The 18696-nt window shown below is 35.7% G+C and overlaps 1 protein-coding gene across 9 annotated transcripts in view; it reads right to left on the reverse strand.

Moving 5' to 3' along the window:
* MAPK8 (mitogen-activated protein kinase 8) overlaps window positions 1–18696 on the reverse strand; it is a 100377-nt gene that overhangs the window by 35310 nt on the left and 46371 nt on the right. For 8 of the 9 annotated variants that reach the window (XM_032837989.1, XM_032838033.1, XM_032838013.1 and 5 more), the window contains one exon: window positions 3481–3651. In XM_032837989.1, coding sequence (XP_032693880.1) covers window positions 3481–3602 — 122 coding nt within the window. In that variant the 5' untranslated portion in view covers window positions 3603–3651. Of the gene's footprint in view, window positions 1–3480; window positions 3652–18696 lie in introns of those variants that run through there. The other variant, XM_032838052.1, reaches the window with a different exon arrangement.

The raw sequence follows: 18696 nt of genomic DNA on the forward strand, positions 1-18696 counted from the left end.
CTTCCATGGACACAACAAAATGAATGCAGAAAGAGAAAAGAATACACATATAAAGGTATATAAAAGGTTATTTTACAATATAAAAAGTACTTGAGATTTGTTTTAAAGGAAGAATTAAAAAATCAAGTTTACAAATATAAATGCCGGATCTCAGGACATTGGAAGCTGCTTTGTAACTGTTAATGAAACACCTATAATTCTGTGACATAACACCATCCTCATTACTCTTCCTATCTCCTACCATGTGATGCTGACTAAAAAGCATGTTTTGCAAATGACAGAGCAGAGAAAGTAAAGCACAAATAAGGAGAACTATCTTAAAATTATAGAATATTATGATTGAAAGAGACTTTAAAAATCATTTGAATTCACCACATCTAGAGGTTAAATTGCCCAAGGTTTAATCAGAAAGTTAAAAGCAAAGCTGAGACCAAAAGATGAAGACATGAGGTTATTACTTTTCATACTGGACTACCTAAAATACTGTAGGACTTCTGTTTATGTGATATTTGGAAAGTTTACACACTGCTAATTAAAATTATTCTCTCATCTAACTGAAAACTTGAGTTTGTTCTCTATCTCACTCTATCAAACGTAGTGAAGAAATATGTATTAAGACATTGGTACTCTGGCATAAATGGACACATCTACACATAATATATATGCCTTAACTATAGTGTGTGTGTGTGTATGTATATATACATATATATATACATACATACACACATGGCATATACAAAACAGATACACATAGCAAAACAGACATAAATATTATAACCTTAAGTTAGAAAATGTCATATTTACAGATATGTTCTCCCCAATTTAAAAACAAGCAAACATTAGGGGTCATAAAAAAATAGAAGTTTTGACTGTTTCAGATCAAGTATGTTTTATTTGTAAGCACTGAATTCATTCCTATTAACATTTTATTCTGTTAAATCAAAGTAATATTTCCAACTCTTAAGTATCTGAGTAGGCTGCATCACTTTGTATTTAGATTTAGAGTTAGATTTCTAATAGTTAATACTTAAATGTGCACAAACTAGAGATCCCAACCAGGCCCCTATGAATCTTACTATCTATCAATGGGTCCAAAATAATACCTTTAAAAAAAAAAAATTAAGTTCTTCAATTGATTCTGATGGTAACAGAGTGAGTTTAAAAAAAATTTTTTTTAAAGATTTATTTACTTATTTTAGAGAGAGAGTGAGAAAGAGAGAGAGAGAGAGAAAGAGAGAAAGAGAGAAAGCACAGAGTGGGGAGGGGCAGAGGGAAAGAGAAATTTAAGCTGACTCCACATAGAGTTGTGGAACCCCATGTGGGGCTCGAATTTATGACCTGGAGATCACAACCTGAGCTGAAACAGAGTCAGATACTTAACCACTGTGCCACCCAAGTGCCCCCAGGAAACATATTTTTATTTATTTTTTAAATTTATTTGAGAGAGAGCGTGTGCGTGTATGTGCACGAGCATGGGGAGGGGCAGAAGGAGAGGGTGAAGCAGACTCCCCACTGAGCAGGGAGCCCAATAGCTAAGATCCTAAAATCACAATCTGAGCTGAAGGTAGAGGCTTAACCAACTGAGCCACCCAGGGACCCAACAAAAAACATTTTAAACACTATTAAGAAGCTTATAAACACTACTACATTCCTTACAACAACCATGTAAATTTGGTGAGAAAACTGGCTTAGAAGTGTTAATTTGCTATGAGTCACAAATACATCATAAAGCTAGAATCTGAACCATGAGCTGGCTTTCAGAATCCTCCCTGTACTGACTGCAGCACACTATTTTCTTTAAATTTAATTTGTGGTTTGTTAAATGTGGTTGGTTAAAATGACAACCAACCAGCCAATAATAGTTTATAAAATTACCCAAATTCTGAAATTTCTGGTATTATAAATTACTTCAAGAGTAAAGAAAGAGAGTAAATGCTACTGTTCCCATTAGAGAAATCTGTTCGATTTTAGTATTTTACCATAATTCCTATTTTTTTTTTTTTAAAGTAGGCTCTATACCCAGCATGGAGCCCAACATGGGACTCAAACTCAGGACCCTGAGATCAAGACCTGGGATGAGATCAAGAATTGGACACTTAACTGACTGAGCCACCCAGATGCCCCAAGGGCTGAATTTTTAAAAAAGTAATATATTATCACAGGTAAAGTCCCCTCCCTTGTCTCTATTTTCAGAGGTAAGCATTATTCTGACTTTGGTGTTTACTAATGATTTTTATACTTTCCTACCTATGTATGCATCCATAAATTTATGGTCCTATTTTGCATATTTTAAAACTATAAATGGTACAATAATGCGTATATATTCAGCATTTTCCTTTTAAACTCAACACTTCATTTCTGAGATTGTCCCTGTTGAAACCTAGTTCATTTTAAATGTTGTATAGTATTTCACTATATGACGTATCACAATTTTTTATTCTCATGGATAGACTTGCTGCTGTTACAAATTTTTGCTATTATAAATGGTGTTGCAAAGAACAAACCTATGTATGTCTCTTTATGTACATGTGCAAGAGTTTTTCTAGAACCTGGGAGACCTGCAGGGTCATAAAAACTTCTGATTTTTTTTTAATACTCTGAAATGAATCTGGTTCAGAAAGAGGTAATACACAATTACAATGGAGTGAGGCTTAGAATTCCCCCAAACATTAGCTTATTATGCTAACTTAGTGACCTAAAATCATTAGCAGAACTGTCCCAAAAAGTGTTCTACCCTTCATTTTATAAAGAATTATGTTCGGGCAGCACCTGGGTGGCTTAGTCAGTTGAGCGTCTGACTTTGGTTTAAGCTCGGGTCATGAAATCAGGCTGCATTGGGCTTGCGCTCATCTGTAAGTGGGCTTGAGATTCTATCCCTCTGCGAGCCCCTGCTCCCCACCCCCATGAGTGCTCTTTCTCTAAAACAAATAAACAAATCTAAAAAAAAAAAAATCATGGTGCTCTATAAACCCAAGGCCTTTCATAGAAATTAGCCAATAAATCAATTTTAAAGATACATATGAGTTTTGAAACACATACAATGAGATGATATTAATTCACTTCATTCCCCAGTGAAAAGTAAGATTTTTGAAATTCCAGAGTTTCATTATAGTATGAAAGTGAAGATTAAGTGAAGCTTCTTATTAAACAACTAGCTATGGGAATAGATGTATATATGGAATTGACAAGCATGCCACTTATTGTTTCCTGATATGGGTATTTGTCTTTACATGGCTTTTGACCAAGTATGTAATCATACTTTATACTTAAAAGATGGCAGTGCTGATTTATAAAGTTGCATTTAATGAATAATAAAGACCACCAACCCAAGAATAAAAAAGTTTGCCATGTTACAGCTTTAATTTAAACTTCATAGTTTTATTTTAATTTTTTGAGGCAAGTTAAATATTTACCAAGGTATATATAAGAAAAGATGGCAGTTAGTGATTCTTTGCCTAATTTTTGAAAGTAAAAACTTACCATACTATTCCTTGAGCTCCTGAGCCTATAGGTTTTAAATTCTGATATCGTTTCAAGACTGTAAATGTAGAATCTCCAATCTCTACACTATAAAAATTGCTGTCACGCTTGCTTCTGCTCATGATGGCAAACAATTAATTTAATGGCTTCATCCAAATATTCACCGAGAAGCTGCAAAATGGAACAAAATGTGATGTTAACAAAACGAATTTATTTAATCTTAAAATTCAAGTCCTCACCCTCTTCACTGATAGTAACACAGACTGCTATACCATATTAAAAGAGCTGCTTCATTAAAACAAACTGAAGGTTTTAGAGGGGAGGGGAGTGGAGGATGGGAGGTGATTGGTATTAAGGAGGGCAAGTATAGCAAGGAGCACTAGATATTATATGCAAACAATGAATCATGGAACACTACATCAAAATCGATGTACTTCATGGTGACTGACTAACATAACATAAACATACACACACACACACAGAGAAATAATGGTTAAAAAAAAAAAACCACAATTAGAAAAAAATACCACAGAGCTTGGTTAGCCTCTGTTATACTTAAGGAGATGATTGATAGTTACAACAAAATGTTTACAAGGGTTAACAGCTTCTCTACTATAGGTCACTAGTATTAATATGCATATGTGTCTTAATTTATTGGAAAACTGTAAAATGAAAAAAAACAAATAATTAAACTAAACATGCTTTTAAGGTCACTTCCATAGCTTAAAATTTAAAACCAGTCCTTTTTATATATTTATAATAAAATATGGAAACCTTAATTTTTGTGAGAAACTGATAAACTTCCATTCAAAAATAATTCACAATCTCATTTAGTGTGACATGGAAGAAACAACCAACTGTAGGCTAGTAAGCTGGTTAGCATGTATGATCCCTACATAACAAATACAGAGCAATATAGTGCTGTCACCATAACAAACCCCCTGATTTCCAACAATTAAGTGTCATGCAGGTTATAATGGTTGAAAGGATGAGAAGAAGGGCAGAAAATATAAGATAAAATAAGAAGATATAAAATAAAGTTAAAAATAAGAAAATATAAGAAAAATATATAAAGAAAAGCATTTAGTTTATTAGGATGTGAAATAAAATAATACTGTTTTGAATTGTGTGGGGCCTCAAAAGCATGACCTAAGTTCTGACCACAGCTCTTTACCACATGCCCAACTACAAGCCAAGGAAGTCTTTTTCCATCTATTTGAGTTGCATTTATTTACAAACCGATTATCCATTCTTATTAGATGAAAGTGCTCTATTCCAAAATGCTCCGCACATCCCATAATAAACCAATTAGGTCTAAAGTATTACTGTGTTTGTGTGTTGTGTGTATTTGTATGGTTTTAAGACAATGCTAACAAAAACAAAATCCTGATAAGATTTATAATGCAAAGAATCAATTTAACAAATACTAAATGCCTAACCTGTGCCAGACACTATATTGGGCCCTAAGGCCAGATTACATAGAAGCTCATGAACTGGATTTTAACACAACTGAATTCTTAGAGCAGGATGGAAGGCACTGGGAAGTGAAGAGTGAGAGCACCTTGACCAGCATCCTAGCTGCTGCTAGGAGATTATATTGCAAGAGGAGGGGAACAAAAGCTGGAAGAGGAAAAATTAGTAAACTACTGTACTCATCTGGATATTGTACTAATCCAGATAAGAGATAAAATTAAAATTAATGAGGATTCTCAGATGTGATGAAACTAAACAAAAAAGTCCAAACAGTGTGGCTTTAAAAGAGAAGGTAAGTAAATTGAAAGCAATGGAGAAGTCAGATAAATGATTTGGACACATTGAAGAGGGGCCAGAGAACTATTTCCAAAATCAGTAACTAAACTAGTTATGTAACACTACAGAGAGAAGTGCCTGAAATGACAAATGTCATTAATTGTGCCTAAGAAGAAAGACCAGAAGCTTACAGAAAATGTTTGGTAATGATCTAAACATTTAGATATGCTCATAGGATGATCAAATACAGGTATTAGGTACCCAGACCAATTTCCTAATGTAACCTGAATTCCCTCCTGTCTACCACCGTAGGGAAATAGGGAGAAAGAAAAGTGAAAAGACTTGGGAAGAGAGGGAAATGTGGGGTGTAAGGCCCCTCATCAAATATTCTACATATTGATCCTGGAAACTCGGTCTGCCCAGGGCCCGGAGACCGTAATAATGGTCTTTGGTAATGTGCACATATGGTCAGAGGTGGAGTACAGAACCTCCATAATAGCAAGGAAAGGCTTCTCTCTATTTCCAGAACAGAATGGCCTGGAAGCAGGGGTACCCATGGTACATAAACAGAAGTCTAGACTAAGCTATGGCAGCAGCTGAGCAATGACAGGTAATACAACTCCCCAGGAACAGGCACAGCAGAGTACCCCAGGTTAAGTAGGTAGGCCAGTCAGTAGTACCCTCCACAAATGCCATAGCTACCATTCCCACAAACGAGAAATAGGAAACTACTCACTTATGCTCTCAGTTGCACAATATTTAATACCTGAGTCAAATTCTATGCTGGGTACAGTAAACACAACAGTAATCAGCAACTGTCTATCCCTTAATGGAGCTTGCAGTTAAGACAAATAGACCTTATGTTGCTTAGTATCTGCCTGTGTATCAATATAGCTCCAAAGACAGTATGAAGGGAAAGGACAGGATGCTAACAAAAGCAAAACTATACTAGTCTGGGGTCAGGAAAAAATTCTCTTGATGCTGTGATGTTTGAGCAAGATCTGAACACTGAATATGAGCTAACCAGGCATGGAGAGAAGGGAGCTTTCTAGGCAGAACAAACAGCACATGCAAGGTTTGATGAATGTATACAATCCTATAACCACAACCCAAACCATGATATAAATTATTTCCATTACTAGAAAATGTTCCCTGTGTGAGTCAATCCCTGCCCTCTATTTCCCACAAACCTCTGGCAACTGATGAACTGCTTAGTTGTATCTTTCCTAGATCTTCATATAAGTTAAATCACACAGCATTATGTAATTTGTGTGTCTGGCTCTTTAACGTGACATAATTTTTTTTTTTTTTAAAGATTTTATGTTTTAAAGTTATCTCCACATCCAACATGGGGCTCAAACTCACAAACCCAAGATCAGGAGTTCCATGTTCCACCGAAAGAGCCAGCCAGGTGCCCCTGCCCTAATGCATTTACTATTCACCTGTGCTGCTTCCCTTTTTACTACCAAATGCTATTTCATCATGTGGATATACCACTGGGACATATGGATTGTTGCCAGTCTGGAGGTTTACAAACAATGCTAGTAGAAACATTCACACTTTTTTTTTTTTTTTTTTTGCCATTCATCTTGGGTAAATATTTAGGGGTAGAATTCTGAGTCCTATGTTCAACTTTTATAAGAAACTGCCAGTCTTCCAAAGTGGCCATACCATTCTTCATTCCCAGCAGCAAAATAAGAGTTTTTACCTGCTCCACATTCTTAGATTGCCATTTAACTTTAAGTATGCTAGTGGTATACAGTGGAATTCCACTGCAGTTTACATTTATGTTTCCTAATGATTAATGGTGTTGAGCATTTTTTCATAGGCTTATATGCAATTTTTTGGTGAAGTAGCTAATTAACACTTTTGCCCATTTAAATAGAATTGTTTTAATACTTACTTATATATTCTGGAGATACATCCTTTATCAGATGTTGTGCAAGTATTTTTCCCCAGTCTGTGGCCTGCCTTTCCATTTCCATTTTCTTAAGTGTCTTTTTTTTTTAACATTTTACTTTGAAATAATTTTAGAACCACACAGAAGTTACAAAAATAGTACAAAGATCCTAGCTATCTTCACCCAGCTTTACTCAAATAAGAGCATCTGACATAACCACAGCACAATTATCAAAATGAGAAAGTTGACGTTGTTACATACTATTAGAAAAAGAAAACCTGGGGGCACCTGGGTGGCTCAGTGGGTTAAAGCCTCTGCTTTCGGCTCAGGTTATGGTCCCGGGGTCCTGGAATCGAGCCCCCACATCGGGCTCTCTGCTCAGCAGGGAGCCTGCTTCCCTCTCTCTCTGCGTGCCTCTCTGCCTACTTGTGATCTCTGTCAAATAAATAAAATCTTAAAAAAAAAAAAAAGAAAGAAAGAAAGAAAAAGAAAACCCGACACTGGTACAATACTATTAAACAAACTACAGACTTTATTCAGATTTTACCAGTTTTTACATGTACTTTGTATGTAAATTTATCACATACATCTATTAGTGTAATAACAATCAGGATACAGAAGTATTTCATCTCATCAAAGAAAATCCTTTGTGCTAGCCCTTTATATAATTACACACTCTTGCCAACCCTACCCCTGACAACTAGGATGCTTCCACCACTACAATTTTTTTTCATTTAAATAATGTTATGTAAGTGAAATCACATAATATGTAACCCTTCACAGTTTCCAATATATAGGCCTTGCAAAATTTTGTTCAATTTCTCCTTAGTATTGATATTCTGGGTACTACTGTAAATGTCTTAATGTTAACTTATTGCTAGTCTATATAAAAAAAAGTTTTTTGCATAATAACTTTGTACTAAGCTCATTTATAAGTCTTAGTAGCCTTTTTTTGTGGATTCTTTGAGGATTTTCCACATATACAATCAGTTTCATTTCTTCATTTTCAACTTGGATGCCTCTGCATTACTTTTCTTGCCCAACTGTACTAACTACCATTTCCATACAATCCTGAATAGAAGTGGTAAGAGCAAACATCATTCCCTTGGTTCCTGATCTGAGGTGAAAGCCATTCAGTCTTTCACCACTAAGTATATAAATGACAGGATTTTACTAAATGGCCTTTAACAATTTTCTGTAAAACATTGTTAAACAACATTTAACAAACATTTACTAAATGGACATTAACAAGATGAGAAAGTTCCCTTTAAGTCCTATTTCACTAACAGTTTTTTGTATTAATAAGCAATGAATTTTGTCAAATGATTTTTCTGAATCTACTAAGACAATCATATAATTTTGTTTTCTTAGTTGGTTCATATGAAGTACCCTGATTTTCAAATGTTGAACCACCCTTGTATTCCTGTAATGAATCCCACTTGGTCAAAAGTATCCTTTTTATATTACTGATTCATTTGGCTAAAATTCTGTTGAAGGCTTTTCCATTTATTTTTATGGGGAATGCTGGTCTGCAGTTTTCTTTCACGGTAGCATAATGCTAACCTCATAAAATGAATTGGGAAGTGTTCCCTCCTTTATTTTCTGGAAGACTTTGTGTAGAAGTGCTATTACTTCATCTTGAATGTCTGTCTCCATGAAAACTTCTAGGATAAGTGTCTTTTTGAGGTAAGGTCTTCACTGCAAATCAAAATTTTATATATACATATATATACATAGGACTATTCAGGTTATCTATTTCTTCTTAAATAAGGTTTAGCAGTTTTGTGTTTTTCAAGGAATTTGCTAATTCCATATACGTTGTCCAATATAATATCTAGGATCTTTAATCGTGTATCCTCTTTCAAACCTATACTGTAACCTGTCTTTTCTTCCTTTTTTTTTTTTTTTTCCTGATCAGTCTGGCTAGAACTTTAGCACTATTTTTGAGCATTTTAAAAAGTTAAATTTTATTTCTGACTTTCTCTATTGTTTTGCACTTTTCTGTTTCTCTGGTTCCTGCTCTTGTCTTAATTTCCTTCTTTTTGCTTGTTTTGGGATTGCTATTCTCTTCTATTTTTTTAAAATGGAAGCTTAAGTGTTGGCTGGAAAACTTTTTAATATAACCATTTAATACTAAAATTTACTCATCATTTTAGCTCCTTCCCACAATTTGTTATCATATCCATATAATAAAATAAATACAAACACTTATATAGGCTTTACTTTATGCCAGGTCTTTCTTATTTCAAGTGCCTTATAAATTTTCTTTAACCCTCACAAAGGCCTATGAAGGTTTTCCAGTTGTTTATGGCTAAAGGGTAAATTCGGTTCTTGTTACTACTACTTGGCTAGCAGCATAAATCCCAAGTACTCATTTTATGTGATGTTTCCTTATGTTAAGATTGGAATTGCTCTTTTTCTATCTTTCACATGATGAAATTAAGTCTTAGAAAGGTTAATTGCTTATGGTTACAGAATTAGTAAGGGGCAGAGTGAAGATTTGAGTCCTTCACCAACACACTAATATTGAGTCCAAAATTTTAAAAAAATTCTTCGTGGTGAAAAAGGGTTTGAAGGGAGAGGAACAGTTATAAATACTTTGAGTCTGAGATATCTCTAAGACATCCAGATGTACATATCAAGTATCTATAGCCAGATACAGAACTGGACCTCAGAGGGGAATGTGGGTAAAAGATACGAACTTAAGAGTTGTTGTTGAACCAATAAGAATGATGTTACTCAAGAAGAGTGAAGGAAGAAGGGAGAGAGACCCAAAATTCAGCTTTGTGAACAGTCACATTTAATGAGCAATTAAAAAAAGATAAGCCAACGGGGGAGCCTGGGTGGCTCAGTGGGTTAAAACCTCTACCTTCGGCTCAGGTCATGATCTCAGGGTCCAGGAATCGAGTCCCACATCGGGCTCTCTGCTAGGTGGGAAGCCTGTTTCCTCCTCTCTCTCTGCCTGCCTCTCTGCCTACTTGTGATCTCTGTCAAATAAATAAATGAAATCTTTAAAAAAAATGATAAGCCAACAAAGAAGTCAGAGAAGAGACAGCTAGACACAGAAAATGAGAGAACACACTGGAGAAGCCAAAGGAGGTGTTTTAAAGAACAGTGGCCAATAGCAGTGAATGCTGCAGAAATATCAAAGAAACCACGAGTAGAGTAATGGGGTTCATAGAAGCTAGATTGGAATGAGCTGAGGTATAGGTAGGATATGATTTCAGAAACAGGTTAAGCGGTATCAGTATTTCTTAAGAGACATTTAGCAAAAAAGAGAGGAAACTGATAGAGGAAAGTAAATGGTCAAGGGAGAATAATTATATAAATACATATCATAGTATAGCATAGCATATACAACACAAAGACAACATAAATATATTTACCTACTATAGTAAGAATCCAATATAGAGAGAGAGTGAGAATAGGGAATGAAAAAGAAAAATGAAGTTTCAGATAGCACCATCTCTCTGAAAAGGCAGAAAGGAATGGGATCCAGAACACATGCATGGCCATACATATGGAGATATTGATGTAGCTGTGCCACCAGAAAATACCATCAAGACTGAGATGGAAGGATCAACTTCCAAGATGAGGACATGAAGGATACTAGTGACATTACGGAGGATGCATTTGTTCTCCTGTTCTCTCCATGATGATACCGGAACAGCAAAGAATGTGAGGAATAAATGGTATTGGTCACTGATGACTCTCATGGCCCCTATTCAGGAAGGTCTCTTCTTGGATTAAAAACAAAGGAACTATAGTTGTAGAATTTAGATGTGACTGGTTAGGGGGCTCATAGCAATAAGAGAAAAGATAAGCATTATTATCCTATTCAACAGATGACTAAACTGAGTCTCAAAAAGGCTAACATACAATCAAATGTGGAAATGTTGAGGTTCAGCTCTAGTCTTCAAATTTCACCTCTTATTAGTTCTCTAGCAAAAACACTAAACTCAATGTCAACATGGCTAAATTATCATCCCCCAAAACTCTCATGCACCTAAAATTTCCTCATTTCTCTTTCCTTTTTGTGAAATATTTTCACCGTTTTTTTTTCCTATCCCAATTCTATCTACTCAAGACTAGCATAAGTATGATACTCATGAAGCTTTTTCTACTCAAACCAGCATGAACCTAATTTCTCATTCAAACTACTCTGCATATTTAAATATGCAGATTTTACTATCAGACAGCAATATCTCTCTCTCTCTTTTTTAAAGACTTTATTTGAGAGAGAGAGAGAGAGAGAGCATGCAAGGAGAGGGGGAGAGAGAGAAATCCCAAGCAGACTCCATGCTGAGCTCAGAGCCCACAAGGATTCGAGGCAGGGCTCAATCCAACAACCCAGAGATCATGACGTGAGCTGCAACCAAGAGTCAGACACTTAACCGACTGAGCCACCCAGGCATCCCCAGCCTGTAATCTTTTTGAGGGTAAGGACTGTTCTCTACATCTTCAGATTTCCAACATATCAGCTCTTTGTAACAGTTATAATTTAATACTAACTGCTTAAAGAAGTTCGCCAAGAATATAAATCTTTTTAAAGTCACAAATTACGTAATAAATTGTTCTATTTTCATCAGTGTTTTCCTTCATTAGAAGGAAAAAAAAGATTGAATTAGTTTTTTATGACTCAAGGTTTATTTCCGTGATGTCTACACAAGGAACAAAACTCCACCACTATCAGGTTGGCCCACCTATAAAATGGCTGGTCTGGTAAGCCTGAATGTGGAGACAAACAAGTTAAATAAAACAGTAATATTAAAAGTATTTAGGGGAAAAAAGAGTGAGTTCAATGCAGGCACACTAAAAGGCCTTACAGACAATAGAAAATAACTTGGGTTGCATCACAAATATATTTAATGGCTAAGCTTAGAATTTAGCCAACTAACTTCAGAAGTTACCCTACAGAAAAGTGAAACTCAACAAGCTCCTATAATCCTTGCAACAAGTAAGCTATTAAGACTTAAGTAAATATTAAGACTTAAGAAGCTTATTATTAAAACAGAATGAAGTAAAACCAACAAAAAAGAAACAGAATTCTCTACGTGTCCACCATCTCTAAAGCTCAATGATGTGAACATACAGACACTACTATACGTTTCTTTTTCCTAGAGTATATTTTACATTCTAGCTTAGTGATTTTTCCAATTTAAGTGTTCATAAAAATTAATTTTCAGGAATGTGTGTGTGTACACAAAAGAATTTTATGTTGTCTTTTATGAATTAGTGAACTTTCAAGAGTGGTTCTGACTTTGGCTTTATATACTGACTTTAGACTCTAACTCCAGTGTATAAGAGTCAAATCTAAATAATCCATAAAACTTGCACAGTCAAAATCAACCCTAAAAATTATTTAAATCATCATATACAATAACTTCTCAAGGCCACACTAAATATGAGATTTTCACCCAATGGGAAACACAGGAACTAATTAAAACAGAACAGCAGATTCCTATATGAAGGGCACAAGCAGATTCCTGTCACTTCTTTAATTTTATGTGTCCATTAAGATAGGCATGGCTGGATATTTATAGTTAAACTCATGTAAGATGAAATGTCACTACCAGAAGCATTAAAATAATGAAGCTTCTAGGAAGAGGTCAGAATCTTAGAAGAATTAATTCACCAAATTCTGACTTTATGAAAGTAAGAAGCTAAATGGACCTATATGAGGGCTGAAATAATGCCCCTCTAAATTTGAGACTCTTCCTTATTCTCCTTCTTTTCTGCACTACTCACTCACAAAGAGGAGGTTAGAACCTATTCCCACAGATCCTCTGTAAAAAAAAAAAAAAGGTAGAGGGCAAATCCTTTAAACATTAGAATAATTAGTATGCTTCTTTAGTTATCCACTGAGTGCAGAGAGAAAGTATTCCTGCCAAAAGATAACCTGGTACCTGGGCCACTACCAATTCTTTCTACTATGCAGCAATCATATCTAGTATGCCCTCTTTTCTAGGAGAATTCAACCCCCACCACAAAGGGAGTGGAGGAAGTAAGGCCCAGTTTGTACTTCAGCAACTGGTTTTTATAAGATCTATTTATAAAATAGATTTATCTCTTAATTGAGCTTACCTGAATAGGTTTATTATATCACAACCACAAAATAATGCTAACACCAGTGTCCCTTCACAATTTCTGTATTTTGAGGTGGATCCCTTTAATTAAAATAGCAGCAGCCACATGAAATCCCTAAGCTTCAGAACCAGTTTCTAAGACTTTAGACATTCAAATTATTTATTAAAGATCTCGGGACTTTATAGCAATGTCCTCGGCAGTAAGTGGCATGCTTCTGACTACTTTTGAAACAAAAGTAACAACCCAATATGTATATTCTATTACCATTCACGTTTTTCTTAGCTGGTATCCAAGATTCTAAAATTACTTTGTCCTGAAAATGGCAAAAATCTCAAAATATTAGAAAGCTAGCTTTGGGCTGCTCAATTATATCTAGATTGTTAATGTTAGAGGTTAAAACGCAATGGGAATTTTCTCAGTGACATTCAATTTAATAAAAATAAGTAACCTAGGGACGCCTACGTGGCTCAGTCGGTTAAGTGTCTGCATTCAGCTCAGGTCATGATCCCATGATCCTGGGATCGATTCCTGCATCAGGCTCATTGCTCAGTGGAGAGCCTGCTTCTCCCTCTGCTTGCTTGCTTTCTCTCTCTCTGGCAAATAAAAACCTTAAAAAAAAAAAAAAGTAACCTAATTTGTAAGAATATACTATATCTCAAGGTACTCAAAAGATACTTCCATTTTAAAGCTAAGAAAAATGTATACTTGTAGATTCCTGTAACATTTTTTTGAGTTCTTAGGCAAGAAAGAATACCTATAGCTTTAAGGCATTTTTACACACTATGGTACCTTGGGTTAACTCTTCTGCTATTGGAAAAACTGATCATACAAAAGAACTCATTCCTTGAGAAAGATTCAAATGCCTGACGTTTTCTAATTATAACTTTTGCCAAGTCTTCTAGTAATAAGATTCTCAGGCTCACAAGAGAAGAAAATGTCGATCACATTTAACCACAAGAGACACTTCGTAAAACCACAAATTAGGAATAGCAAATGAGAAGTGTCCCAGATGCATTTTACAGGGAATTTTATTCATATTAGTTAATTCCACATATAATTACCACTAGTTTATCTTGCCAGCAGTGTAATTATGATCAGAATTTTGAAAAAAAGTGCTAGGTAGGTGTTGGAAGAAAGTGATTCCATTACAAAGAACTTTCTGTAATTAAATATGCTGCTCCCAGGAGAAAAAAATAATCACTGAATTTCAGAGTAAATCACACTTTGTTTCAAAATCTGAAAGCTCAGAAAGATGGGGAAGAAAACCAGCATTTCCATCTAACTGTGATAACCAGATATAACAAATCTAAGCTGAAGATTTACAAGATTAATAAAAAGGTTTAATTGTCTAGTTACAAACCTATAATCAATAACTCAAAAATACCTTTAATTTTAACCTCTAACTCAACTTCAGGGTGCTCTTCACTGAGTAAGACCTATACCTTGTACCATAAAAATCTCTTTTTTCACTACCAACACAATAACAGCAACAAAAGCTAGAGACTAAAAACATAGATTTTTTTCCTGCATAAATTTATAGCAGATACTAAATATTTCTCCTCTAATCCTCCTCCCCTCACACTTCCCAAGAAGATTTATGACTTGCTGTTATAATTCAATAACCTAGATATGGAAAAAGCTCATGAAATCACTGAGAAGGCAATTTAAACATAACATGGGTGTCCCACATGTTAAATGGCAGAAGTGATAAAATGGCTTTTTCCTTGGTTTGGATTTTTTGATTCATGAAAGACAACAGTGCTAACCAACTTACCGTATTTACTTGTTCTTAAAGGGGACACTAACAATTTTAACCTATAAAACAATGAAGTACTTTGAAGGAAAAAGATCCTTGAATAATAATGTCTAATGATATGATGCAACAAAAGGCACACAGGAAGAAAGCCTAGAAAAGCAAAGTATGCTAGACTGACTAAGTACAAGAATAAGTGATCTTAGGATCAAAAAGCCCCAGCAGGACTAAAACCCTGAATAATCAATAATTATGATACTCCTGAGGCATTAAGAAATTAAATGACCAGTGTACTCCATTTCAGAAAGCCAGAACCTGGTTCATAAATTTTTACAAAGAAGCTAATCAAAGTTTTATTTTTTAAATGTTAGTATATAGGGAGACAAAAATCACACATAATATACATCATAAATTGGCAGTAAACATGTTACAAAAAGTCACAATTACTCCTCAAATCCTTACAACCACCCTTCATGCTCCACTATCTCCTGAATCCTCTGAAGAGCCACTTACAAGTTCCTAAATCCAGGCCTGCTCAAACAACTCCTCCCGAACCACTCTGCAAACTGCTCAAACCTTGCAAGCAACTCTTCTCTACTTCTTTTTCTCACTCCTTAAATGCATACCATACCTAAGAAGACTGTACCTTTCTATATATTCCTCTTCCTTGGTAAATTCACGACTTCAATTATGATCTCTGAATTTTGTTTCTGGCCCAGACCTCTCTCCTATATATTCAACGGTCTCTTGGTCATGTGAGTATGTTCCATAGGTATTCAAACTCTAGATAAAATCAAACCTTTTTTCTAAAACTTGTTCTTACTTCCGTATCTATTTCCTTTGTCAGCAGTACCATTCTTCTAGTAACAAAGGTTGGAAATCTCTAAAGAAACTACTCGTTCATTTTCCTTTAGAGTCACTCTCATTTATTCTGTGCAGAAAAGGACCTCCAGGCTTTTAACAACTCTACCTTCCCATTAGTCCTCTCATGCTTTTACTTTTTTCCTGCATCTTACATTCCAGTGGTATTAGTTAGACCACCACTAAGCCAACATCCCTGCTCTATTCTTTCCAACATCTTTCCAGGGATGTCTGTTTTACCAACATCCCTGCTCTTTCCTTCATATACCAACCTGAAATAGCACAGTATGGACCAAACTGGCTGCTCCTCCTCTTGAGCCTACACAGAAGCTGCTGAACAAAAAACACAATGGTGCATACTGGTATTGCTTTTCAAGGCCCATAGTCTAAGCCTATTATTTTTTAAATGTTAGTATATAGGGAGACAAAAATCACACATAATACACATCATAAACTGGCAGTAAACATGTTAACAAAAGTCACAATTACTCCTCAAATCCTTACAATCACCCTTCATGCTCCACTATCTCTTGAATCCTCTGAAGAGCCACTTACAAGTTCCCAAATCCGGGCCTGCTCTTGAATCTAGAAAACCCTAGATTTCCCTAGTCAGCTATCTTCCTTAATTTCTACAATACAGTTGACCAAGGAATGGCACAGGATTTGAACTGTGCAGGTCATTGCATACATGAATTTTTTTTCAATAAATACACTACTATAAATATATTTTCTCTTCCTTATGATTTTCTAGGTAACATTTTCTTTTCCCTAGCTTACTTTAAGTATACAGTATATAATACATATATATAATGACATTATATATATATGATATATATATATATGATATAGTTAATCAACTATATTATCAGTAAGGGTTATAATGAACAGAGGGCTATAAGTAGTGAAGTTTGGGGAAATCAAACGTTAGATGCAGATTTTCCACTGTGCAAGGCCTGGTGCCCCTACCCCAGCATTGTTCAAGGCTCAACTGAATCTATCTCAAATAGTCACCCTGTTTCTTAAATCTCAACCCTACCTTACTTAGAGATAAAAGCGATCCCTTCCTAGAGAAAACCAAAGTCAGGAAATACTTCAGTTTCTCTTGCCAAACCAATATCCATATATTTATTTTTGCTTCACTATTATACTGTAACAGTGCTCTGGATAACTCTCCTGTTGCTCAAATAATCATCATTCTTTCTCCTAGCACTCAAAAATGACTAAAGCTCTGCTATCAAAAAAAAAAAAAAAATACATATACACACTTAAAAACCCTATTTCACTATCAACAGCAATCTCTAACCATAGGCCCCTCTCTCTCCTTCCTCTCAAATTCTCATGTTATTCCGACCTCTTTACCCCTCACAGAGTCCTCAATCCTCTGCTTCAATTTTCACTTCCATTAAACTCATTTGCCAAGGTGCTCAACAAATGCCTTGCTCTGAAAGTCAACAGAACTGTACTTCTTATCACTGATCAGCAGAATCTGGCCCTGTTCACCACATTCTCCTTCTCTGAGCTCCCAAAAGCATTGCATGTTCTGATTTTTCTCACCTTCCATTTTTTCTTAGTCTTCCTCTGCAGGCTTCTTTTCCCTGCCTCCCAGCCCTCAAACAGCACTGTCTCCAGGGCTCTCCTGGCTCTTCTCTTGTTATCTCTTCCAGGGCCATCTTACCACTCTCATGACTTCAGTTACCACTTAAAACTAGCTTTTGAACATTTATCTACTCTTGAGCTTTTTCCTCTGCCCTAGATGCATACATTCAATGGTCTATTAGGCATCTCCATTTAAATGTCTCAAAGCTACCTCAAACTCTGCATGTGTAAAAATGAAGAATTCATTCCATGTCTTCTAATGCCCACTGAACCTTCTTCTATGTTCTTTTCAGCTCTGGGTACTATCATCATGAACTCAGTTATTCAAGCCAGAAACAGACATTATCCTTGATTCTCTATCCCTCCATATCCAATTTACCATACAATTCTGGAGATCCTATTTTTAATCTATCACAAACTCATTCTCTAATTCACCACTCTAACTCTGACCAACATTATTTATTGCCTCAATCACTGTATTGTCCTATAAAGGCCTCTAGTCCCCTGCCCTCAATTCTTCACTCTGATGTCAGACTGATGTTCTGAAACTGATTAATTCTCAGAAATTTACCCAGCCCACAACTCACTGCACCCCCTTAATTATGAGAGGGGTGGGCTCTGAAGCCATTGTTTCTGCTATATGCTCTCCTGGCCAGGGGCTGATTAGACTTAGGGGAGATGACTGACTTAATGAGTCACTTAGACTTTCTCCAGGGGATGTGTAATTGGGAGAAAAACTAAGAGGCTGTGGGTTAGCTTTGCAGTCAAAGGAAACAGAGAAGCCAGTAGAGAAAAAACAATGAAGTAGAAGCTAGAGACAAGATACCTTGTGGGGAAGGTGAGGAATACGGAGACAGAGAGAGTCTTGATACTAATTCAGGACCCATTTTTGGTCCCAGACCCTTGTGAGGTACAGCTGCACTTCCTATCCTTGCATATGCTGAACTTCTTTGGATCACTTTCATTGTGTTTTGCTTTAGTTTCTTACTTAAAACTAAAAGATCCTTAACAAAAATAATCCTTCTAACATGCAAATTTGATCCTGACTCTCCCTTGCTTAAAATCATACCATGGTACCCTTTGGCTCGTAGGACAAAGCCCAAATATTTCATCAGTGTTTCCAGGTCTATGGATGACTTGTCCCTGGCCTCCTCTTCATCCAGGTTACAACCACAATCTCTCTCACCTCCAAGGTGACAGTTTCTTTTTATCTGCAACATACTTCTCCCCACTCCCTTTCCTTAGTTAAGATCTACTCATCAGCAAGGCT

Source organism: Lontra canadensis, unplaced genomic scaffold (assembly GCF_010015895.1).
Source record: "Lontra canadensis isolate GAN:19392208 unplaced genomic scaffold, GSC_riverotter_1.0 scaffold3, whole genome shotgun sequence".
Lineage (NCBI taxonomy): Eukaryota > Metazoa > Chordata > Mammalia > Carnivora > Mustelidae > Lontra > Lontra canadensis.